This window comes from Haliotis rubra, unplaced genomic scaffold (assembly GCF_003918875.1).
Source record: "Haliotis rubra isolate DU_JTF1 unplaced genomic scaffold, ASM391887v1 Scf478, whole genome shotgun sequence".
Taxonomy (NCBI): Eukaryota; Metazoa; Mollusca; class Gastropoda; order Lepetellida; family Haliotidae; genus Haliotis; species Haliotis rubra.
In genome coordinates this window covers 464,107-490,699 of record NW_025767166.1, presented here as the reverse complement: position 1 = coordinate 490,699, position 26,593 = coordinate 464,107, and the positions used below count along the sequence as shown (strand labels likewise).

Below are 26,593 nucleotides of genomic sequence, written 5' to 3'. Positions count from 1 at the left end.
AATTGACCTCATCTGTAATTGTACAAGAAATACCATACTCTGTTGACTGAAACACATAAAATTAAAATATAACCATTTTACTTAGTAAAATTTGGATATCAGGATAAAGAAACGTATAGGCCTGAAACTATGTGGGATCCCAGTAACCTGTCAACGGGTGGTATATGGTCGATTGGGGAATTAGCTCATGTTTAAGATGAAGTGTGCGTTGATGAAGACGAAGGCATAGTTGAGTTCAAACTTCTTTAGTTACATGTCAAACAAATGCACAAGACATACATGTGGTGAGCGGAGTACCTGCTCAACCACAGGGCGTTTCCAACGAGCGGCATTCTCCTGCTCGTGGTCGTCCCTACAGACAGTCGGAAAACCGGACTCGTACTCTTTCACTGTCTAGATGTGAGCATACTAAGTATATATACTGTTTTTGACAACAATGGACAGGCGACGACTCATCAATGGACAGACAGAAAAACAATAGCACTTCTTTGACGTGATGGCAGACACGGCCAAGGGGGGATTACCACTGAAGGTTATAAATGTCTTATACAATAATTAATGGGCTGACAAGTCAATTTACAATGCGGAAGTGATAAGGATTACTTAGAATACAGGTTAGCATCATATATATTTTACAATAAAGTCTCACGTCTTGACAACATAGTTTTTACTTTTTAAATATTTGGACGATGGCTGTCCTGAATTAGTCACTATAACAAACCCATGCTTGTTGTAAGAGACAACTAGATTGGATCAGCTAGTCAGATTTAGTTGGTTGTGTGTCATCTAACCCTCACAGTGTGGGACGCAGATCATCATGCTCACATACCACTGACTCATAGGTTAACAGGGGCGGTTGGGTAGCCTAGTGGTTAAAGTGTTCACTTGTCATGCCGAGGACCCTGGTTTGATTCCCCACATGGGCAAAATGTGTGAAGCCCATTTCTGGTGTCCCCCGCCGTGATATTGCTGGAATATTGCTAAGAAACGTTTTGGACTTAGTCTTAAAGAAGGGTGGGCTTCGTTTCCGGAGCATAACTCAAGAACCATTCAATATTTTTCAACAAAACTTGGTAGATATATCAAACAGATCCCAAAGTGGTGCCTTTTGCTATTAACAGATTTTTGGCATTTTTATTTTTCCCGGTTTCCATGGAAACAATCCGGACTTAGTCCCAAAAGTGAGGGGTGGGCTTCGTTTCCGGAGCATAACTCAAGAACCGTTCAATATTTTTCAACAAAAGTTGGTAGATATATCAAACAGAACCATGAGTGGTGCCTTTTGGTATTTGCAGATTTTGTCATTTTATTTTTCCGGTTTCCATGGAAACATTTTGGACTTAGTCTCAAAAAGTAAGGATTGCTTTCGTTTCGAGCATAACTCAAGAACCATTCAATATTTTTCAACAAAACTTGGTAGATATATCAAACAGATCCTAAAGTTGTGCCTTTTGCTATTTGCAGATTTTTGGCATTTTTATTTTTCCCGGTTTCCATGGAAACGATTCGGACTTAGTCCCAAAAGTGAGGGGTGGGCTTCGTTTCCGGAGCATAACTCAAGAACCGTTTAATATTTTTCAACAAGACTTGGTAGATATATCAAACAGAACCTTAAGTGGTGCCTTTTGCTATTTGCAGATTTTTGGTATTTTTATTTTTCTCGGTTTCCATGGAAACGATTCGGACTTAATCCCAAAAGTGAGGGGTGGGCTTCGCTTCCGGAGCATAACTCAAGAACCGCTCAATATTTTTCTACAAAACTTGGTAGATGTATGAAACAGAACCTTAAGTGGTGCCTTTTGCTATTTGCAGATTTTGGCATTTTGTTTTTCCCAGTTTCCATGGAAACATTTTGGACTTAGTCTCAAAAAGTAAGGATTGCTTTCGTTTCCAGAGCACAACTCAAACACCGTATAATATTTTTCAACAAAACTTGGTAGATATATCAAACAGATCCTAAAGTTGTGCCTTTTGCTATTTGCAGATTTTTGGCATTTTTATTTTTCCCGGTTTCCATGGAAACGATTCGGACTTAATCCCAATAGTGAGGGGTAGGCTTCGTTTCGAGCACAACTCAAAAACCTCTCTATATCTTTCAGCAAAACTTGGCAGATATGTGAGGCAGATCTTGAAGTGGTGCCTTTTGCTATTTGCAGATATTTGTGATTTATTATTTTCTCGGTTTCCATGGAAATGATTCGGACTTAGTCTCAAAAGGAAGGGATGGGTTTCGCTTTCGAACACAACTGGAAAACTTCTGAATATCTTTCAGCAAAACTTGGCAGATATGTGAGGCAGATGCCAAAGTGGTGCCTTTTGCTATTTGCAGATATTTGTAATTTATTATTTTCTCAGTTTCCATGGAAACAATTTGGACTTAGTCTCAAAAGGGAGGGGTAGGTTTTGTTTCCGGAGCACACCGCGAAAACTTCTTAATATCTTTCAGCAAAACTTGGCAGATATGTGAGGCAGATCCCAAAGTGGTGCCTTTTGCTATTTGCAGATTTTTGTCATTTATTTTTTTCATGATTTCCATGGAAACGATTTGCACTTAGTCTAAAATCAAGCTGGACTTTAAGTAACTGTCAGATGATTTGTTCTTTCAAAGATGTTGGGGCCGGGGGGATATGTCATCTTCTGATGACTCTTGTCTAAAATTGATCAGTGAATAGATTGATTTCAAGTTGAACATGTTTTGTTCCAAATTGACAATGACATACCACATTCTCAGATGACCTCTGTATTTCATTCTGAAGGGTCTGTGAGGTCTAAGACTGCAAGGCGTGTAGAGTTATGCAGGGTTTTACACAGACTTTTAAAAATGTGAGTCATGGTGACTCACAATATCTATTTTGGGGAGTCATGTTCAATATATGGGAGTCATGAAAATTGTAATATTTCTTTGTGTTAATCATTCTCAGTATGTAACCGTCTATGTCACACCACCAAATGAAACTACAGCATTGTTCAATTCAAACAGCCAGGATTACTGTCTCCTCTGAGTTCTCTGGAATAATCTGACAGCTCTGTAAAAGTCAAACTATCATCGAACAATATCATTTTTTGCTAATCAAATCGATTTTATTGAACTGAATCGTGAGGGTCACCCATAAAACTTGCGTCAAGCTTGACTCGTATGATAATATTTTGAGAGTCGTTTGCAAATTTGTTGCATCAAATACGCAGGAATCACGCGTCATGTAAAACCCTGGTTATGTCTCTTGTGTGTGTCAGGATCCAGTTGTAAAACTGCCACACCCTGATAAGGATCCAGTCTATGTCGGCACCATAATCATGCTCAGTTGCACCAAAATAGATAAATATTTGACACCTGCTCCAGATTGATCTCTCTCTTTCTTTCTCTTTTTTTATCCCCCCCCCCCCCAGCATGTAATGCGGGTGGATATAGTCGTCGCCTCGTCCGTTCGTAATCATTTTGTTTCCAGAGCATAACTCCAAAACCTTTCAATATTTTTCAATAAAGATTGGTAGAAATAACAAACAGAACCTAAGGTGGTGCCTTTTGCTATTTACAGATATTTGTCATTTTTATTTTTCTCGGTTTCCATGGAAACAATTCGGACTTAGTCTCAAAAGAGAGGGGCGGGCTTCGTTTCCGGAGCACAACTGGAAAACTTCTAAATATCTTTCAGCAAAACTTGGCAGATATATGAGACAGATCTTGAAGTGGTGCCTTTTGTTATTTACAGATTTTTGGCATTTTAATTTTTTTGGTTTTCATGGAAACTATTCCGACTTAGTCCCAAAAGGGAGAGGTGGGTTTCGTTTCCGGAGCACAACTTGAAAACTTCTTAATATCTTTCAGCAAAACTTGGCAGATATGTGAGGCAGATCCCAAAGTGGTGCCTTTTGCTATTTGCAGGTTTTTGTGATTTATTATTTTCTCGGTTTCCATGGAAACAATTCGGACTTAGTCTCAAAAGAGAGGGGCGGGCTTCGTTTCCGGAGCACAACTGGAAAACTTCTAAATATCTTTCAGCAAAACTTGGCAGATATATGAGACAGATCTTGAAGTGGTGCCTTTTGCTATTTGCAGGTTTTTGTGATTTATTATTTTCTCGGTTTCCATGGAAACGATTCAGACTTAGTCACAAAAGGGAGAGGTGGGCTTCATTTCCAGTGCACAACTCGAAAAGCGTTCATTATCTTTCAACAGAACTTGGCAGATATATTAGGCAAATGTTGAAATTGTGCCTTTTGCTATTTACAGATTTTTGGCATTTATATATCTCATGATTTCCATTGAAATGATTTGGACTTAGTTAAAAAAAAAGTCAAGCTGGACTTTAAGTAATTTTCAGATGATTTGTTCTTTCAAATATGTGGGGGCCGGGGGGATATGTCATCCTCTGATGACTCTTGTTTATATGATGTACCACTCCTGAAATTTCCAAATACTTTTATCAAGCCCTGTTCAGATGCAGATTCCAACTTTTGGCACTCACCATGTCCTTCTTTTCATAAGATTTGTAAAGGAAACATGGTGTAGTCAGTGTTCTGTTGAAGGCCACAAGGAAAGGAACACGTTAAACAGATCACATAATATATTAGTAACCCAGTTGTCTAAAGATGGTTTCTGGTTTGCTTTCTGGACATCGTAGAGTGAGTGAGTGAGTTAATTTTTACGCCACACTCAGCAATATTCCAGTTATATGGCGGCGGTCTGTAAATTATATTGTCTGGACCCGACAATCCAGTGATCAACAGCATGAGCATCGATCTGCGCAATTGGGAACCGATGACATGTGTCAACCAAGTCAACGAACCTGACCACTGATCGCGTTAGTCTTCAAGTAGCCGAGTGGGTTTGTGTCCTATTGGACATTAACCAAATATGTTAATCAAAAGAAATAATGATTCAGATAAATTTTCATAAAATTGGTCCATGTTATTCGCAATTTATTAACCTGATGACTTCTGTTAACTTGTGATATTTTACATGTAATAATTGGAGAACCCATTTGTATCAACAATGTAAACCTGCTTACATATTTCTATATGCACTGTATATATTTACTCTGTATACTTGATTTGGGAACAATAAAAACAAACAAAAAACCCCGATAAGATGGCTTCAACCAGTGGGTTTGAATTCTTAGTATGCCTTGTTTATGTATCTACGTTGTCAGCACTTGGCCTACGGTCATGGTTTCACCAAAGTAACACACAGCTCGGTATACTACAAAATGTTATCACAGTTGGTTTGCTTTGTAAATCCAGAATTAGTCCTGTAAAGTACAAGCAGACGCCCGCATGCACACTCACACTCTCACTCACTCACATTCTCTTTCTCATGCATGCTCGCTCACGCTTCACTCACTCAAATTCTTTCACTCATGCATGCTCGCTCACACGCTCACTCACATTCTCTTTCACTCATGCATGCTTGCTCACGCTCGCATTCACTTTCACTCACACACACTCTTTCACTCATGCACACACTTTCACTCACTCACTCACTCACTCACTCAATCCCCAAATCGGTCCCTTGATTGAGATCATGTATTTCACTATGGCAATATCACTAAATCTTTAAGGATGTCAGTTGTGAGTGTGTGATGCTGTATTTAGGTCTTTAGACATCTTGTACTAGAGTGTTTATGGAAATTGTCTTGAAAGGATATCCACAAAAGAATTTTTCACATGACCAATACAAATTGTTGATTTGACCAAAGTAAACAAACAGACTGCCCTTCTTCATCCTCCTTGTACAAAGGATAGAAAATTTCTGCTTTTGGACACACAAGATATGTATTTCCTTCCTTGTCTGTTGTTTTCAAAATGGTAAGGTGAAGGACTTTAAGTGTTCATGCATATTCCTTGTTATACCCCAGTTGTCTCCCCTGCCAGACGTCGGCCATCACAGGGAAAGGGGAGATATAGACTTACTGTACCTGCTTCACAGGCAGTATTGATAGTTATATCCACAGGTCCACCTAGTAGTCACTTAGTGTTACACCACTACAACAAGCTATCAGATTTACACCTAGTAGTCACTTTGTGTTACACCGCTACAACAAGCTGTCTATCAGATTTACACCTAGTAGTCACTTTGTGTTACACCACTACAACAAGCTATCAGATTTACACCTAGTAGTCACTTTGTGTTACACCACTACAACAAGCTATCAGATTTACACCTAGTAGTCACTTTGTGTTACACCGCTACAACAAGCTGTCTATCAGATTTACACCTAGTAGTCACTTTGTGTTACACCGCTACAACAAGCTGTCTATCAGATTTACACCTAGTAGTCACTTTGTGTTACACCACTACAACAAGCTGTCTATCAGATTTACACCTAGTAGTCACTTTGTGTTACACCGCTACAACAAGCTGTCTATCAGATTTACACCTAGTTGTCACTTAGTGTTACACCACTACAACAAGCTGTCTATCAGATTTACACCTAGTAGTCACTTAGTGTTACACCACTACAACAAGCTGTCTATCAGATTTACACCTAGTAGTCACTTTGTGTTACAATCAGCTACAACAAGCTGTCTATCAGATTTACACCTAGTAGTCACTTTGTGTTACAACGCGCACAACAAGCTGTCTATCAGATTTACACCTAGTAGTCACTTTGTGTTACACCGCTACAACAAGCTGTCTATCAGATTTACACCTAGTAGTCACTTTGTGTTACACCGCTACAACAAGCTATCAGATTTACACCTAGTAGTCACTTTGTGTTACACCGCTACAACAAGCTGTCTATCAGATTTACACCTAGTAGTCACTTTGTGTTACACCGCTACAACAAGCTGTCTATTAGATTTACACCTAGTAGTCACTTTGTGTTACACCACTACAACAAGCTATCAGATTTACACCTAGTAGTCACTTTGTGTTACACCGCTACAACAAGCTGTCTATCAGATTTACACCTAGTAGTCACTTTGTGTTACACCGCTACAACAAGCTGTCTATCAGATTTACACCTAGAAGTCACTTTGTGTTACACCACTACAACAAGCTGTCTATCAGATTTACACCTAGTAGTCACTTTGTGTTACACCGCTACAACAAGCTGTCTATCAGATTTACACCTAGTAGTCACTTTGTGTTACACCTCTACAACAAGCTATCAGATTAACACCTAGTAGTCACTTTGTGTTACACCGCTACAACAAGCTGTCTATCAGATTTACACCTAGTAGTCACTTTGTGTTACACCACTACAACAAGCTGTCTATCAGATTTACACCTAGTAGTCACTTTGTGTTACACCGCTACAACAAGCTATCAGATTAACACCTAGTAGTCACTTTGTGTTACACCGCTACAACAAGCTGTCTATCAGATTTACACCTAGTAGTCACTTTGTGTTACACCGCTACAACAAGCTATCAGATTTACACCTAGTAGTCACTTTGTGTTACACTGCTACAACAAGCTGTCTATCAGATTTACACCTAGTAGTCACTTTGTGTTACACCTCTACAACAAGCTGTCTATCAGATTTACACCTAGTAGTCACTTTGTGTTACACCACTACAACAAGCTGTCTATCAGATTTACACCTAGTAGTCACTTTGTGTTACACCACTACAACAAGCTGTCTATCAGATTTACACCTAGTAGTCACTTTGTGTTACAATCAGCTACAACAAGCTATCAGATTTTACACCTAGTAGTCACTTTGTGTTACACCACTACAACAAGCTGTCTATCAGATTTACACCTAGTAGTCACTTTGTGTTACACCGCTACAACAAGCTGTCTATCAGATTTACACCTAGTAGTCACTTTGTGTTACACCACTACAACAAGCTATCAGATTTACACCTAGTAGTCACTTTGTGTTACACCGCTACAACAAGCTGTCTATCAGATTTACACCTAGTAGTCACTTTGTGTTACACCACTACAACAAGCTGTCTATCAGATTTACACCTAGTAGTCACTTTGTGTTACACCGCTACAACAAGCTATCAGATTTACACCTAGTAGTCACTTTGTGTTACACCACTACAACAAGCTGTCTATCAGATTTACACCTAGTAGTCACTTTGTGTTACACCACTACAACAAGCTGTCTATCAGATTTACACCTAGTAGTCACTTTGTGTTACACCACTACAACAAGCTGTCTATCAGATTTACACCTAGTAGTCACTTTGTGTTACACCACTACAACAAGCTGTCTATCAGATTTACACCTAGTAGTCACTTTGTGTTACACCGCTACAACAAGCTATCAGATTTACACCTAGTAGTCACTTTGTGTGTTACACCACTACAACAAGCTGTCTATCAGATTTACACCTAGTAGTCACTTTGTGTTACACCGCTACAACAAGCTGTCTATCAGATTTACACCTAGTAGTCACTTTGTGTTACACCACTACAACAAGCTGTCTATCAGATTTACACCTAGTAGTCACTTTGTGTTACACCGCTACAACAAGCTATCAGATTTACACCTAGTAGTCACTTTGTGTTACACCACTACAACAAGCTGTCTATCAGATTTACACCTAGTAGTCACTTTGTGTTACACCGCTACAACAAGCTGTCTATCAGATTTACACCTAGTAGTCACTTTGTGTTACACCGCTACAACAAGCTATCAGATTTACACCTAGTAGTCACTTTGTGTTACACCACTACAACAAGCTGTCTATCAGATTTACACCTAGTAGTCACTTTGTGTTACACCACTACAACAAGCTGTCTATCAGATTTACACCTAGTAGTCACTTTGTGTTACACCGCTACAACAAGCTATCAGATTTACACCTAGTAGTCACTTTGTGTTACAATCACCGCTACAACAAGCTGTCTATCAGATTTACACCTAGTAGTCACTTTGTGTTACACCGCTACAACAAGCTGTCTATCAGATTTACACCTAGTAGTCACTTTGTGTTACACCACTACAACAAGCTGTCTATCAGATTTACACCTAGTAGTCACTTTGTGTTACACCGCTACAACAAGCTATCAGATTTACACCTAGTAGTCACTTTGTGTTACACCGCTACAACAAGCTGTCTATCAGATTTACACCTAGTAGTCACTTTGTGTTACACCGCTACAACAAGCTGTCTATCAGATTTACACCTAGTAGTCACTTTGTGTTACACCACTACAACAAGCTGTCTATCAGATTTACACCTAGTAGTCACTTTGTGTTACACCACTACAACAAGCTGTCTATCAGATTTACACCTAGTAGTCACTTTGTGTTACACCACTACAACAAGCTGTCTATCAGATTTACACCTAGTAGTCACTTTGTGTTACACCGCTACAACAAGCTATCAGATTTACACCTAGTAGTCACTTTGTGTTACACCACTACAACAAGCTGTCTATCAGATTTTACACCTAGTAGTCACTTTGTGTTACACCACTACAACAAGCTGTCTATCAGATTTACACCTAGTAGTCACTTTGTGTTACACCGCTACAACAAGCTATCAGATTTACACCTAGTAGTCACTTTGTGTTACACCGCTACAACAAGCTGTCTATCAGATTTACACCTAGTAGTCACTTTGTGTTACACCGCTACAACAAGCTGTCTATCAGATTTACACCTAGTAGTCACTTTGTGTTACACCACTACAACAAGCTGTCTATCAGATTTACACCTAGTAGTCACTTTGTGTTACACCGCTACAACAAGCTATCAGATTTACACCTAGTAGTCACTTTGTGTTACACCACTACAACAAGCTGTCTATCAGATTTACACCTAGTAGTCACTTTGTGTTACACCGCTACAACAAGCTGTCTATCAGATTTACACCTAGTAGTCACTTTGTGTTACACCGCTACAACAAGCTATCAGATTTACACCTAGTAGTCACTTTGTGTTACACCACTACAACAAGCTGTCTATCAGATTTACACCTAGTAGTCACTTTGTGTTACACCACTACAACAAGCTGTCTATCAGATTTACACCTAGTAGTCACTTTGTGTTACACCGCTACAACAAGCTATCAGATTTACACCTAGTAGTCACTTTGTGTTACACCGCTACAACAAGCTGTCTATCAGATTTACACCTAGTAGTCACTTTGTGTTACACCGCTACAACAAGCTGTCTATCAGATTTACACCTAGTAGTCACTTTGTGTTACACCACTACAACAAGCTGTCTATCAGATTTACACCTAGTAGTCACTTTGTGTTACACCGCTACAACAAGCTATCAGATTTACACCTAGTAGTCACTTTGTGTTACACCACTACAACAAGCTGTCTATCAGATTTACACCTAGTAGTCACTTTGTGTTACACCGCTACAACAAGCTGTCTATCAGATTTACACCTAGTAGTCACTTTGTGTTACACCACTACAACAAGCTGTCTATCAGATTTACACCTAGTAGTCACTTTGTGTTACACCGCTACAACAAGCTATCAGATTTACACCTAGTAGTCACTTTGTGTTACACCGCTACAACAAGCTGTCTATCAGATTTACACCTAGTAGTCACTTAGTGTTACACCGCTACAACAAGCTGTCTATCAGATTTACACCTAGTAGTCACTTTGTGTTACACCACTACAACAAGCTGTCTATCAGATTTACACCTAGTAGTCACTTTGTGTTACACCGCTACAACAAGCTGTCTATCAGATTTACACCTAGTAGTCACTTTGTGTTACACCGCTACAACAAGCTGTCTATCAGATTTACACCTAGTAGTCACTTTGTGTTACACCGCTACAAGCTGTCTATCAGATTTACACCTAGTAGTCACTTTGTGTTACACCGCTACAACAAGCTATCAGATTTACACCTAGTAGTCACTTTGTGTTACACCACTACAACAAGCTGTCTATCAGATTTACACCTAGTAGTCACTTTGTGTTACACCACTACAACAAGCTATCAGATTTACACCTAGTAGTCACTTTGTGTTACACCGCTACAACAAGCTGTCTATCAGATTTACACCTAGTAGTCACTTTGTGTTACACCACTACAACAAGCTATCTATCAGATTTACACCTAGTAGTCACTTTGTGTTACACCACTACAACAAGCTATCAGATTAACACCTAGTAGTCACTTTGTGTTACACCGCTACAACAAGCTGTCTATCAGATTTACACCTAGTAGTCACTTTGTGTTACACCGCTACAACAAGCTGTCTATCAGATTTACACCTAGTAGTCACTTTGTGTTACACCACTACAAGCTGTCTATCAGATTTACACCTAGTAGTCACTTTGTGTTACACCACTACAACAAGCTATCAGATTTACACCTAGTAGTCACTTTGTGTTACACCACTACAACAAGCTGTCTATCAGATTTACAGGCTTTTCTTTGTTTAAATAGACTCCCTTATCACACTTGTGTTGCATATCTGCCCATTGAGTCATACATCCAATGTGAATATTGCTAAAGGTGACGTAAAACACAACTTACTTACTCACTCACTCACTCACTCACTCACTCACTCACTCACTCACTCACTCACTCACTCACTCACTCACTCACTCACTCACTCACTCACTCACTCACTCACTCACTTTGTTTCCTACTTTCCTGTGTGTCCTATAGTTTAGAGGTGTGGTCATATGTGAGTAGATAAAATCAGTTATTTCAGACAGGGAAATGATACTGTTTGCCAGAGGAATGTCAGTATTCAAATAATCCTTGATGGTGGAAGCGAAACCAGGCAGTACTGCCTTCCTTGCAACATGTAACAAGGAGTGTCAAGAATTTGTCATTTCAAGAACAGCCATTGGTCTGAAAGCAGTCAGTTAGGAGAGTAATGTTACCTGTAGGTTTGTCCACGAGAATTTGAATTTGGAATGAGCTGCAAAGTGTGAGGTTCTGAGTGTTCCGGTACTATTCATTATAAACATTATCTCTCATGGGGAAACAGACATAAAAACGATTCTTGCGCGCTGATACCCCAGACAGACCAATCATAATTCGTAAAAAAGTAATTTCCAGAATCATGATAGATTGAGCAAAGAATCTCCAGGGTACCCCACAAATGGAGTCTCACAATGAACATGTTAGAACTGAACCCTGGTCCATGTCAGGACTGGCAAACACCTTACCACAAGGCTATTCTACTGCATGTCTTATGTACTACAGTTGGGTGAAGCCACTAGACTCTAGATACGGGCTTCACCTGTTGTACCCAGGTGGGGACATGAACCCTGGGTGTGAGATGAATGTTTCAACTGCTAGGCTACCCAAGTACCTTGGTATCATGGATGGGAGGCCAGGAGGAGCTATAGCACTGCTTTCATGTGTTGTCATCGAAGCCAATGCAGGAAATAATTCATCATCATTTTGGCGTTCAGCCATGATAGATGTTGCTATTTATGTCAAATATAATGGCGAGAGACATTTCTCTACACGTCATTTTTTATTTCCCAATAATAAATGGAGGGGCGGTGGGGTAGCCTAGTGGTTAAAGTGTTCGCTCGTCACGCCAAAGACCCGGGTTCGAATCCCCACATGGGTACAATGTGTGAAGCCCATTTCTGGTGTCCCCCGCCGTGATGTTGCTGGAATATTGCTAAAAGCGGCGTAAAACCAAACTCAGTCAGTCAGTCAATAATGAATGGTCATCAGTTGATCATCAATTGGTGGTTGTTTCTATTCGATTTCACTCACTGACTCAGTATTCTAATCAGGTTTTGTCAGGATGACATGTAAATGACAGTAAAAACATGGAGACATGAAAGTGAATTGTCGTTTCAATAAGAAATGAGTCAATGAGTGATTAACCCCTTAACTTCTGCATGAGATATTGAATATTGTTCCTTGGTTTCTGGGTTTGGCTACACCGCTATTTTCAATGTTTAAGCCCTGCATGACTTCAGGTTCTCCTCCAGCAGTATGCTGACGCTCTGTGATGTAAACAGGAAAACTTTAAGCAGCTTTATACCCAACTCACTCGCTCACTCCTTGTCATAGATGTTATATAACTACATGTAATGGGGCTTCAGATGCTAGTATCCTCCTAGTTTGGGTCATGGTAGTCTGTAAGTTTAATGTGTGTTACAAGAAATCACGTGTACTGTTCAGGGGTATGGATTACTTGAGCAGGATGAGGAAAACTGTTGAGTCTGGGTGTAATAACGAGCGTGATCTATCATCTCATAACGCTCAGCCAGTATCACATACACAAGGAAGTTCATGTTTTCCTTGATATTATACACTGGGTGGGGTTAAGGGCTGATAATACTGTGGTTATGTAGATGTCTGTAACAGATGAATACATTAAATACTGGGTGGGGTTAAGGGCTGATAATACTGTGGTCATGTAGATGTCTGTAACAGATGAATACATTAAACACTCGGTGGGGTTAAGAGCTGATAATACTGTGGTTATATAGATGTCTGTAACAGATGAATACATTAAACACTGGGTGGGTTAAGAGCTGATAATACTGTGGTTATATAGATGTCTGTTGTAGATGAATACATTAAACACTGGGTGGGTTAAGGGTTGATAATACTGTGGTTATATAGATGTCTGTAACAGATGAATACATTAAACACTGGGTGGGGTTAAGAGCTGATAATACTGTGGTTGTGTAGATGTCTGTAACAGATGAATACATTAAACACTGGGTGGGTTAAGGGTTGATAATACTGTGGTTTTGTAGATGTCTGTAACAGATGAATACATTAAACACTGGGTGGGGTTAAGAGCTGATAATACTGTGGTTGTGTAGATGTCTGTAACAGATGAATACATTAAACACTGGGTGGGTTAAGGGTTGATAATACTGTGGTTTTGTAGATGTCTGTAACAGATGAATACATTAAATACTGGGTGGGTTAAGGGTTGATAATACTGTGGTTTTGTAGATGTCTGTAACAGATGAATACATTAAACACTGGGTGAGGTTAAGAGCTGATAATACTGTGGTTGTGTAGATGTCAGTAACAGATGAATACATTAAATACTGGGTGGGTTAAGGGTTGATAATACTGTGGTTTTGTAGATGTCTGTAGCAGATGAATACATTAAACACTGGGTGGGGTTAAGGGCTGATAATACTGTGGTTATATAGATGTCTGTAGCAGATGAATACATTAAACACTGGGTGGGGTTAAGGGCTGATAATACTGTGGTCATGTAGATGTCTGTAACAGATGAATACATTAAACACTGGGTGAGGTTAAGGGCTGATAATACTGTGGTTTTGTAGATGTCTGTAACAGATGAATACATTAAACACGGGGGGGGGGGGGTGTGTGTGTGTGTGTGTTTAAGGGCTGATAATACTGTGGTTATATAGATGTCTGTAACAGATGAATACATTAAACACTGGGTGAGGTTAAGAGCTGATAATACTGTGGTTATGTAGATGTCTGTAACAGATGAATACATTAAACACTGGGTGGGGTTAAGGGCTGATAATACTGTGGTCATGTAGATGTCTGTAACAGATGAATACATTAAACACTGGGTGAGTTAAGTCCTAATATTGCCTTTATGTGTAGTAAGTAAAGGTGTCGAGGAGGTCATTATATGATATGTATCCTGTATTTCCCCAGTTTTGTCATAGTGTACAGCCAACAGTATATCAGACATTCTGTGGGAACTCTCAGAGGTTGAAATTGTGTATGAAGGGGTCATTAGCCCATTTTAGTCATTTCAAGGGCAGATATTAAGTGGCCCTAGAACTATTGAGCAGCAGAGCTCAAGAAACCAAGTCCTACCTTTCTTTAGAAGACTGGCCCACAGCCTTCAGGATTGATACTGGTTGGCTAGTCCTAGATTAGGTGAAGGTCTTGTAGAAATCTGATGATACTTCCAAATTTGGTATATTATTGAATGGAATAACACTGACAGGATTTGTATATGTTTTTGTCTGGTTCAAGCAGGACTAGTTTCATATCCTGAGAACTAGTGAGATCAGGTTTTTCCTTGTCCTCTTGACTCGTCTTCAAAATGGCAAATTTCTTAGGCAGTTTTTGGACATTGCACTAAATCAGACACACAAGTGACAATCATCTTCTTCTGTTTCAGAATCATTGTGTCATGGAAAGATTTCCGCAGCACACTTAATGAGACTCACTCTATCAGCACCTCACTGGAGGCCATGGCACTCAAGTCCACCATCGACCTTACATGTAATGACTACATATCATTGTTTGAGTTTGACGTCTTCACAAGGTACGATATATTGATGTTGGAGTTATAGCACCTGGTATGACAGATCTATGAGTTGTATTTCAATTTAGAACATGCCTTCTATATCCATGTCAAATTTGATAATTAATATATTTTTTATTACTCATTACTTATATTTTGTAAACATCTTGCGTTTGCTTCTGTCATGTTTCATCTTGCTTCTCACCTGATTAATTTCTCTATATCTGTTTTAATATCGGCAATGTCTTGTTCCAGATTGTTTCAGCCGTGGAATAATTTGCTTCGCAACTGGAATGTTTTGGCCGTCACACATCCTGGCTACGTCGCATTTCTCACGTATGATGAAGTGAAGGCCAGACTAAAGAACTACATCAACAAACCAGGGAGGTGTGTACAGCATGATAAGCAGAGTAACTTTCCTCAAAATGTACTCAGGGATAAGACAGCAACTTCCATAGCACTGCGTTAATCGTAACTGCCAAACATTAGCATAGACTTACGACAGACGTAGTGCTGAGTTGATCATAACTCCCAAACATTAAGCATAGACTTACGACATGTCGTAGTGCTGAGTTTATCATAACTCCCATACATTGAGCATAGACTTACGACATGTCGTAGTGCTGAGTTGATCATAACTCTCATACATTAACAGGGCTACAGATAAGGGGCGTAAAGGCGTAATGTACGCCTCAAAATCAATTAAGCACGACATAATATAAGATTTCAAGCGTATCGTGTACGCACATAAATATCTTTGTACGTCTAACATTTAATTTCCGTGCGTATCGTGCAAATGGAAATCTATTTCGGATAAATACTTGTCAAGTTTCTTTTGCGAAACACGATTTTACACACGAGGAAACCCCGACAGTAGGAATCCCTTGCGTTGCCATGCAACGATTTGCGTCACTATTTTTCGATTGGCTAAAAACTACACTGTTCCTATTTATATCCAGTCGGACCTGACATTTCGCGCATCACACATTTGCTCAGTTATTTCTCACGCGTCTTCAAATACAAACACATGGTTGGAAATAGTGATCGATGAATCGTCCAGACAAACCACATCACCAACTCGCTCACACAAAAACATGTCAGTACTCCTTCAAAATTCTCAGTACACCTCCACTTGCAATATGATGTGTAAGTACACTCGCACCCCCAAAAGTTATCTGGAGCCCTGCATTAAGCATAGACTTACAACAGTCCTAGTGCTGAGTTGATCATAACTCCCATACATTAAGCATAGACTTACAACAGTCGTAGTGCTGAGTTGATCATATCTCCTATACATTAACACAGACTTACGACAGTCATAGTGCTGAGTTGATCATAACCTCCATACATTAGGCATAGACTTACGACATGTCGTAGTGCTGAGTTGATCATAACTCCCAAACATTAAGCATAGACTTACGACATGTCGTACTGCTAAGTTGATCATAACTCCCATACATTAAGCATAGACTTACGACATGTTGTAGTGCTGAGTTGATCATAACTTCCATACATTTAGCATAGACTTACAACAGTCGTAGTGCTGAGTAGATCATAACTTCCATACATTAAGCATAGACTTACAACAGTCGTAGTGCTGAGTTGATCATAACGTCCATACATTAAGCATAGACTTACAACAGTCGTAGTGCTGAGTAGATCATAACTTCCATACATTAAGCATAGACTTACAACAGTCGTAGTGTGGAGTTTATCATAACTTCCATACATTAAGCATAGACTTACAACAGTCGTAGTGCTGAGTAGATCATAACTTCCATACATTAAGCATAGACTTACAACAGTCGTAGTGCTGAGTAGATAATAACTTCCATACATTAAGCATAGACTTACAACAGTCGTAGTGCTGAGTAGATCATAACTTCCATACATTAAGCATAGACTTACAACAGTCGTAGTGCTGAGTAGATCATCACTTCCATACATTAAGCATAGACTTACAACAGTCGTAGTGCTGAGTAGATCATAACTTCCATACATTAAGCATAGACTTACAACAGTCGTAGTGCTGAGTAGATCATCACTTCCATACATTAAGCATAGACTTACAACAGTCGTAGTGCTGAGTAGATCATAACTTCCATACATTAAGCATAGACTTACAACAGTCGTAGTGCTGAGTAGATCATAACTTCCATACATTAAGCATAGACTTACAACAGTCGTAGTGCTGAGTAGATAATAACTTCCATACATTAAGCATAGACTTACAACAGTCGTAGTGCTGAGTAGATCATAACTTTCATACATTAAGCATAGACTTACAACAGTCGTAGTGCTGAGTAGATCATCACTTCCATACATTAAGCATAGACTTACAACAGTCGTAGTGCTGAGTAGATCATAACTTCCATACATTAAGCATAGACTTACAACAGTCGTAGTGCTCAGTTGATCATAACTTCCATACATTAAGCATAGACTTGCAACAGTCGTAGTGCTGAGTAGATCATAACTTCCATACATTAAGCATAGACTTACAACAGTCGTAGTGTGGAGTAGATCATAACTTCCATACATTAAGCATAGACTTACAACAGTCGTAGTGCTGAGTAGATCATAACTTCCATACATTAAGCATAGACTTACAACTAGTGTTGGGAATTGGTTGAAATCTCACAATTGATGATTGCTTCATTACCAACGAACAATCATCGAAAAAAAAATTCCGATCCAGGTTGTTATTGCAGATATGTATAACATGATGCAACTTGCTACTTTAAAGTGATGACTAATATATCATGAACATAAACTTCCTTGAGTCTTAGAGAAATATTCAGTCATGGCTTTTCAGTTAGTGAAGTGAGTTTTCTAAGTATTAAACACGTTTTCAGGCCCTGACAACTTCAAAGATATGTTTCATCGTCAAGTGTTTCAAAGACTAAAACAGCAGTTCCCAAATCATTTTTAATCGATAATGAGAAAATGTGATCGATTGCTTGGTCGTTTGGTCACTGCGACCAATCTTCAATTATTTCAATTAATCGGAACACCACTACTTACAACAGTCGTAGTGCTAAGTTGATCATATCTCCTATACATTAACACAGACTTACGACATGTCGTAGTGCTGAGTTGATCATAACTTCCATACATTAAGCATAGACTTACGACGTGTCGTAGTGCTGAGTTGATCATAACTCCCATACATTAAGCATAGACTTACGACATGTCGTAGTGCGGAGAAGATCATAACTTCCATACTTTTAACACAGATTTTCGACAGATGTGGTGCTAAAGTAATTGTAACTCCTAATACTTTAAAATAGACTTGTGGCAGTTGATGAGTATGGGTGAAAAAACGAAGACATGAAATATGTTACCTGAAGCTCTCTTAGCGCTAAGATAGTCGTAAGTGCCATACGTTAAGTGTTTCAAAGACTAAAACAGCAGTTCCAAAATCGTTTATGTTCGATTATGAGAAAATGTGATTGATTGCTTGGTCGTTTGGTCACTGCGACCAATCTTCGATTATTTCAATTAATCGGAACACCACTACTTACAACAGTCGTAGTGCTGAGTTGATCAGAACTCCTATACATTAACACAGACTTACGACATGTCGTAGTGCTGAGTTGATCATAACTCCTATACATTAACACAGACTTACGACATGTCGTAGTGCTGAGTTGATCATAACTCCTTTACATTAACATAGACTTACGACAGTCGTAGTGCTGAGTTGATCATAACTCCCATACATTAAGCATAGACTTACGACATGTCGTAGTGCTGAGTTGATCATAACTCCTTTACATTAACACAGACTTACGACATGTCGTAGTGCTGAGTTGATCATAACTCCTATACATTAACACAGACTTACGACATGTCGTAGTGCTGAGTTGATCATAACTCCTATACATTAACACAGACTTACGACATGTCGTAGTGCTGAGTTGATCATAACTCCTTTACATTAACATAGACTTACGACAGTCGTAGTGCTGAGTTGATCATAACTCCTATACATTAACACAGACTTACGACATGTCGTAGTGCTGAGTTGATCATAACTCCTTTACATTAACACAGACTTACGACATGTCGTAGTGCTGAGTTGATCATAACTCCTATACATTAACACAGACTTACGACATGTCGTAGTGCTGAGTTGATCATAACTCCTTTACATTAACATAGACTTACGACAGTCGTAGTGCGGAGAAGATCATAACTTCCATACCTTTAACACAGATTTTCGACAGATGTGGTGCTAAAGTAATTGTAACTCCTCATACTTTAAAATAGGCTTGTGGCAGTTAATGAGCATGGGTGAAAAAACGAAGACATGAAATATGTTACCTGAAGCTCTCTTAACGCTAAGATAGTCGTAAGTGCCATACTTTAACATAGACTTACGACTATCTTAGTGCTAAGCGAGCTTCAAAAATCTAGGCCCAGATATCCAGCCATGCTTCAAGAGCTGGCTAAACTATTAATTTGCTTGTTTGTTTTATGTTTGACACCACTTATACCAATTTTCTGGCTTTATATGAACAAACCAGTGACTGACTCAGTCTTCAGTGAATTAGCCGTGAACAGCTTAAGTTGTGCTTCGAGGTACAGAAATATTTTTAGTTTCCCGTTTCTTTTTCTGTTTTTTGTTATTGTGATGATTTCTGTATACAGCTACGTGTTTCGGCTGAGCTGCACCAGACTAGGGCAGTGGGCCATTGGTTATGTGACGTCCGACAAGCAGATTCTACAGACCATCCCTCAGAACAAGTCCCTGTGTCAGGCGCTGCTGGACGGCCAGAGAGAGGGCTTGTGAGTATAGAGTTGTTCTCTCTGTCAGGACAGAGGGAGGGCTTGTGAGTATAGGGTTGTTCTCTGTGTCAGGACAGAGAGAGGGCTTGTGAGTATAGAGTTGTTCTCTGTGTCAGGACAGAGGGAGGGCTTGTGAGTATAGAGTTGTTCTCTCTGTCAGGACAGAGGGAGGGCTTGTGAGTATAGAGTTGTTCTCTGTGTCAGGACAGAGAGAGGGCTTGTGAGTATAGAGTTGTTCTCTGTGTCAGGACAGAGGGAGGGCTTGTGAGTATAGAGTTGTTCTCTCTGTCAGGACAGAGGGAGGGCTTGTGAGTATAGCGTTGTTCTCTGTGTCTGGACAGAGAGAGGGCTTGTGAGTATAGAGTTGTTCTCTGTGTCAGGACAGAGGTAGGGCTTGTGAGTATAGAGTTGTTCTCTGTGTCAGGACAGAGGGAGGGCTTGTGAGTATAGAGTTGTTCTCTGTGTCAGGACAGAGGGAGGGCTTGTGAGTATAGAGTTGTTCTCTGTGTCAGGACAGAGAGAGGGCTTGTGAGTATAGAGTTGTTCTCTGTGTCAGGACAGAGGGAGGGCTTGTGAGTATAGAGTTGTTCTCTGTGTCAGGACAGAGGGAGGGCTTGTGAGTATAGAGTTAGTCTCTGTGTCAGGACAGAGAGAGGGCTTGTGAGTATAGAGTTAGTCCTTTGTCTGGACAGAGGGAGGGCTTGTGAGTATAGAGTTAGTCTCTTTGTCTGGACAGAGGGAGGGCTTGTGAGTATAGAGTTAGTCTCTTTGTCTGGACAGAGAGAGGGCTTGTGAGTATAGAGTTAGTCTCTGTGTCTGGACAGAGAGAGGGCTTGTGAGTATATAGTTAGTCTCTTTGTCTGGACAGAGAGAGGGCTTGTGAGTATAGAGTTAGTCTCTGTGTCTGGACAGAGGGAGGGCTTGTGAGTATAGAGTTAGTCTCTGTGTCTGGACAGAGAGAGGGCTTGTGAGTATAGAGTTAGTCTCTTTGTCTGGACAGAGAGAGGGCTTGGGAGTATAGAGTTAGTCTCTTTGTCTGGACAGAGAGAGGGCTTGGGAGTATAGAGTTAGTCTCTTTGTCTGGACAGAGGGAGGGCTTGCGAGTATAGAGTTAGTCTCTGTGTCTGGACAGAGAGAGGGCTTGTGAGTATAGAGTTAGTCTCTGTGTCTGGACAGAGGGAGGGCTTGTGAGTATAGAGTTAGTCTCTTTGTCTGGACAGAGAGAGGGCTTGCGAGTATAGAGTTGTTCTCTGTGTCTGGGCAGCGAGGGCTTGTGAGTATAGAGTTAGTCTCTGTGTCTGGGCAGAGAGGGCTTGTGAGTATAGAGTTAGTCTCTGTGTCTGGGCAGAGGTAGGGCTTGTGAGTATAGAGTTAGTCTCTGTGTCTGGGCAGAGGTAGGGCTTGTGAGTATAGAGTTAGTCTCTGTGTCTGGGCAGAGAGAGGGCTTGTGAGTATAGAGTTAGTCTCTGTGTCTGGGCAGAGGTAGGGCTAGTGAGTATAGAGTTAGTCTCTGTGTCTGGACAGAGAGAGGGCTTGTGAGTATAGAGTTAGTCCCTGTGTCTGGGCAGAGGTAGGGCTAGTGAGTATAGAGTTAGTCTCTGTGTCTGGACAGAGAGAGGGCTTGTGAGTATAGAGTTAGTCCCTGTGTCTGGACAGAGAGAGGGCTTGTGAGTATAGAGTTAGTCTCTGTGTCTGGACAGAGAGAGGGCTTGTGAGTATAGAGTTAGTCTCTGTGTCTGGACAGAGAGAGGGCTTGTGAGTATAGAGTTAGTCCCTGTGTCTGGGCAGAGAGAGGGCTTGTGAGTATAGAGTTAGTCCCTGTGTCTGGGCAGCGAGAGGGCTTGGGAGTATAGAGTTAGTCTCTGTGTCTGGGCAGAGAGAGGGCTTGTGAGTATAGAGTTAGTCTCTGTGTCTGGACAGAGAGAGGGCTTGTGAGTATAGAATTAGGCTCTTTGTCTGGGCAGCGAGGGCTTGGGAGTATAGAGTTAGTCTCTGTGTCTGGGCAGAGAGAGGGCTTGTGAGTATAGAATGAGAATTTGTGACCTGTGTCCATTCGGCCCTTTCAGTTAACTGTAATGATTTTTCATCCTGGGTGGGGGGGCGGTGGGATAGCCTAGTTGTTAAAGCATTCACTCATCACGGGGAAAGCCTGGGTTCGATTCCCCACATGGGTACAAAGTGTGAAGCCCCTTTCTGGTGTTTCAAGCCGTGATATTGCTTGGATATTGCTAAAGGCAGTATAAAACCATACTCACTCACTCACTCTCCATCCTGGGGGTTTAAGTGACATGGACCCTTGATTAATGTGTGTAATATAACATGACGAGTTTTGAGTGTTAAAACCCCAGTGATCCCCAGAGTTTGTGTTTGTGCCAGCTTCCTGTATCCCGACGGTCGCCACATCAACCCGGACTTGAGTTTCCTGGTGCAGGACAGCCAGGAGGATCACATCAAGGTGACGCAGGAGCAGTACGAGCTGTACTGTGAGATGGGCTCCACCTTCCAGCTGTGCAAGATCTGTGCTGAGAACGACAAGGACATCCGCATCGAGCCATGTGGACATCTCCTCTGTACCCCCTGTCTCACCCAGTGGCAGGTCAGTCTCACCACAAACACACTCATTACATGGACACCTCCTCTGTATCCCTGTCTCACCCAGTGGCAGGTCAGTCCCACCAAAAACACAGTCATTACATGGACACCTCTGTATCCCTGTCTCACCCAGTGGCAGGTCAGTCTCACCACAAATACACTCATTACATGGACACCTCTGTACCCCCTGTCTCACCCAGTGGCAGGTCAGTCTCACCACAAACACACTCATTACATGGACACCTCTGTATCCCTGTCTCACCCAGTGGCAGGTCAGTCTCACCACAAACACACTCATAACATGGACACCTCTGTATCCCTGTCTCACCCAGTGGCAGGTCAGTCTCACCACAAACACACTCATTACATGGACACCTCTGTATCCCTGTCTCACCCAGTGGCAGGTCAGTCTCACCACAAACACACTCATTACATGGACACCTCCTCTGTACCCCTGTCTCACCCAGTGGAAGGTGAGTCCCACCACAAACACACTCGTTACATGGACACTTCTGTATCCCTGTCTCACCCAGTGGAAGGTGAGTCCCACCACAAACACACTCATTACATGGACACTTCTGTATCCCTGTCTCACCCAGTGGAAGGTGAGTCCCACCACAAACACACTCATTAAATGGACTTTTGTCTTACCAGCATTCAGTCACTGTTGATTAGAAAAATAAATAGAAAATCAATTTGGATAGAGTAGAAGGTCCAAATATATTTCAGTTGTAAAACCAAATTTTAACAGTGAACACTTTCTGCAACTGTCCCAAGGGAGGTAACTCTGTGCCATTTGTCTCCCTTCCCTCATCCCTTCACTATGTCTGTTATAGGATTCTGATGGACAAAGCTGTCCGTTCTGTCGTACTGAGATCAAGGGCACGGAGCAGGTCATAGTGGATGCTTTCCACCCGTCTGGTAGCCTGAAGGTGGAACCCAGACACAACCACAACATGGAGATAGAGGACGATGATGTGAGATGATACTTCTTGTGTAGTATTGGTCATGTGTGTTCCTCTGTTTGTTGTCTAACGCCACAGTTGGCAGTATTCCAGCTATATGGGGCATTCTGTAAGTAACTGAAGCTCTACCAGACAATCCTGTGATTAGTATCATGACTGTCGAACTTCACAATTGGGATGTTTCAGCAAGCAAAATGTGTCATTGTTCCATAATGACATGGATTGTTCTTCCAAATATCAGTCATAAATCTGTGGATTTAAGCTTACATGTAATATGTTCAAGACGGATCATTGGTGAATGTAAAACCAAACTCTTAAATATTCAATGTTTCAAATAACCTGTTTTCATTAAATAGTATTCTTCTGGTTGCACCCCTAATCTAAAGGTTTGTTAAGTTGCACACTTTGAAAGAATTGATTTTCTATGAGTGACATTGCATTTCAGGATGGTGGGACGACGACATTACATGCCCTCTCAGTCAGCCCTCGAGACAGGGTGAGTTGTTCAATGTCCCACATAGTGCTCGTTGTGAGCTTGAGCTTGAATAAATGTTTTAAACAAATGGCGGTAATATTTCTGAAGACAAATGGCACTGGTATGTGATTTTATCAATGTTTTGATTCTGCTTGACATAATGCATTCTTACACACTGGTGGGTGTTAAATCCATTCAGATCTTATTGAACAGGTACAGGTCCTTTGGGTGAGTGAGTGAGTTAACATTTAACGTCACATCGGCAATATCTCAGTCATATCGTGACGAACAGGTCCTTTGGTGAACATTTTTCATTAGATAGTCTTCCTTTGTTTGGAGTAGTTTATTCTGTATGGTACTTGAAAAAACACACACTATTCCATGGTTGCATTGATGTAAGACAAGGAGACAAGATGGAGAGGTAGGACCGAAGATAGAAGTACGAGATGTTGCGTCTGCCATCTCTTGTCATAGTACTGTCATGTAGCTTGGATACTGACACAAATTATCACAGATGTCAGAACTGATGGTCTATGATCAGCACTGACCAGTCATAACAGACTGACCAGCATCGATCAATGAGCACTGAAAATCGCTAATATGCATATGGACAAACATCAGAAAGAATCATTTCTGATGTTGATATGATATAATGAACTGACTGCTATGGTGTTTTCTAATTTCAGAACACAAGAGATCGCAGTTCCCCGTTTGATTCTCCGCACACGTCAAAACGAGATGTGCCACCCCCAGTTCCCCCTCGTACTATGTCCCCTGCTCACTCCCCTACCACTTCGCCAAAACCCCCGAGGTAGGTTGTCTCCCATCCCCCATGACATGGGGTGTTCCTCTTTATGGTCATCTTGCATTTGTCTGACCCAGTATTGCTTCTTTTGGCTGCCTGAGGGGGCCAGAATATTGGTGACGACAACACAAACAAATTAGCAATATCAGTGTAGGAAAGATAGCCCGTCCCAACGTCCGAGACGGGTGAATTTTGTGGAGGACGGGTTAAAAAAATATCTAGTCCGTCCTCATGTCGGGTCAATTTTAGCAAACCAATGACATATATATAATGATTATAACCTTTTTGAATATTTACTGCCGAAGGTGTTTTATTTATATTTGGAGGACAGGCTAGATTTTGGCAGGACTGGTATAAAATTTGACCTGCCAGTCCTGTGGACAGGCTAGATTTTCTACATCTTTCCTACACTGTCAATAGTGTCGCAATATTGTTTTCGCAATGATTTTGGTTGCTTGTTTTGTTGATTAATGACGCACTCAGCAATTTCCCAGTTATATGGCCGCGGTAGGTAAATAATTGAGTCTGGACCAGACAATCCAGTGATCAACATTAAGGTCCTCTCTGTTGTGCTGAGTGATGAGACATGTTGTTTCAACAGACGTCAGCTTCCACCCACTCCGCCAGCAGATGATGAAGACACACCCCGCCTGCAGCGGCCAACGGTGCCCCAGAGGACGGTCATCAATGTGACGCCCGCAGAGAAGGACCAAGGTTAGATACAATTGTCCTCACAGACCCCTGATCACTTGGCTGACATACACTGCTGCTGGCTACCTCTCACTCACCCACTCACTCACCCACTCACTCACTCACTCAGCAACTCTCTCCCAAACCCCACTTTTTCATATTCCACTCGCTCCAACACTCCACCCTCTCATATTCCACTCCCTCAAGACACACTGATGCACATCAGAGTGCGTTGTTGACTTGTGGAGAGCCAAGTGTCTGGTAAATCGGTGTACAGAAAGTAACATCACACTAGTGTTAGGCTAACGTCTCCTCACATGATGTCTAACAACCTCTAACCACCATACTCAACACCTTGTAAAGCTCCGGGGATCCTATTGTGGTTAATGGAGGAATATTAACTCAAGTTGGGCACCTGGGTACTGGTCTACAAAGTGGAGGGATAGGTGACAGTTGAATATTAACTCTAGTTGGGCACCTGGGTGCTGGTCTACAAAGTGGAGGGATAGGTGACAGTTGAATATTAACTCAAGTTGGGCACCTGGGTGCTGGTCTACAAAGTGGAGGGATAGGTGACAGTTGAATATTACCTCTAGTTGGACACCTGGGTGCTGGTCTACAAAGTGGAGGGATAGGTGACAGTTGAATATTACCTCTAGTTGGACACCTGGGTGCTGGTCTACAAAGTGGAGGGATAGGTGACAGTTGAATATTAACTCTAGTTGGGCATGTGGGTGCTGGTCTACAAAGTGGAGGGATAGGTGACAGTTGAATATTAACTCTAGTTGGACACCTGGGTGCTGGTCTACAAAGTGGAGGGATAGGTGACAGTTGAATATTAACTCTAGTTGGACACCTGGGTGCTGGTCTACAAAGTGGAGGGATAGGTGACAGTTGAATATTAACTCAAGTTGGACACCAGGGTGCTGGTCTACAAAGTGGAGGGATAGGTGACAGTTGAATATTAACTCTAGTTGGACACCGGGGTGCTGGTCTACAAAGTGGAGGGATAGGTGGCAGTTGAATATTAACTCTAGTTGGACACCTGGGTGCTGGTCTACAAAGTGGAGGGATAGGTGACAGTTGAATATTAACTCTAGTTGGGCATGTGGGTGCTGGTCTACAAAGTGGAGGGATAGGTGACAGTTG

At 41.1% G+C, this 26,593-nt stretch overlaps 1 protein-coding gene across 3 annotated transcripts in view; it reads left to right on the top strand.

Annotated features, from left to right (window-relative positions):
• LOC124290932 (E3 ubiquitin-protein ligase CBL-B-like) overlaps positions 1–26,593 on the top strand; it is a 63,135-nt gene that overhangs the window by 21,892 nt on the left and 14,650 nt on the right. For all 3 annotated transcript variants that reach the window (XM_046727780.1, XM_046727779.1, XM_046727778.1), the window contains exons 2-9: positions 15,001–15,147; positions 15,382–15,513; positions 19,780–19,917; positions 22,294–22,513; positions 23,346–23,486; positions 23,920–23,970; positions 24,636–24,760; positions 25,356–25,468. In XM_046727780.1, the coding sequence (XP_046583736.1) occupies positions 15,001–15,147; positions 15,382–15,513; positions 19,780–19,917; positions 22,294–22,513; positions 23,346–23,486; positions 23,920–23,970; positions 24,636–24,760; positions 25,356–25,468 (1,067 nt within the window). The remainder of the gene's footprint in view (positions 1–15,000; positions 15,148–15,381; positions 15,514–19,779; positions 19,918–22,293; positions 22,514–23,345; positions 23,487–23,919; positions 23,971–24,635; positions 24,761–25,355; positions 25,469–26,593) is intronic.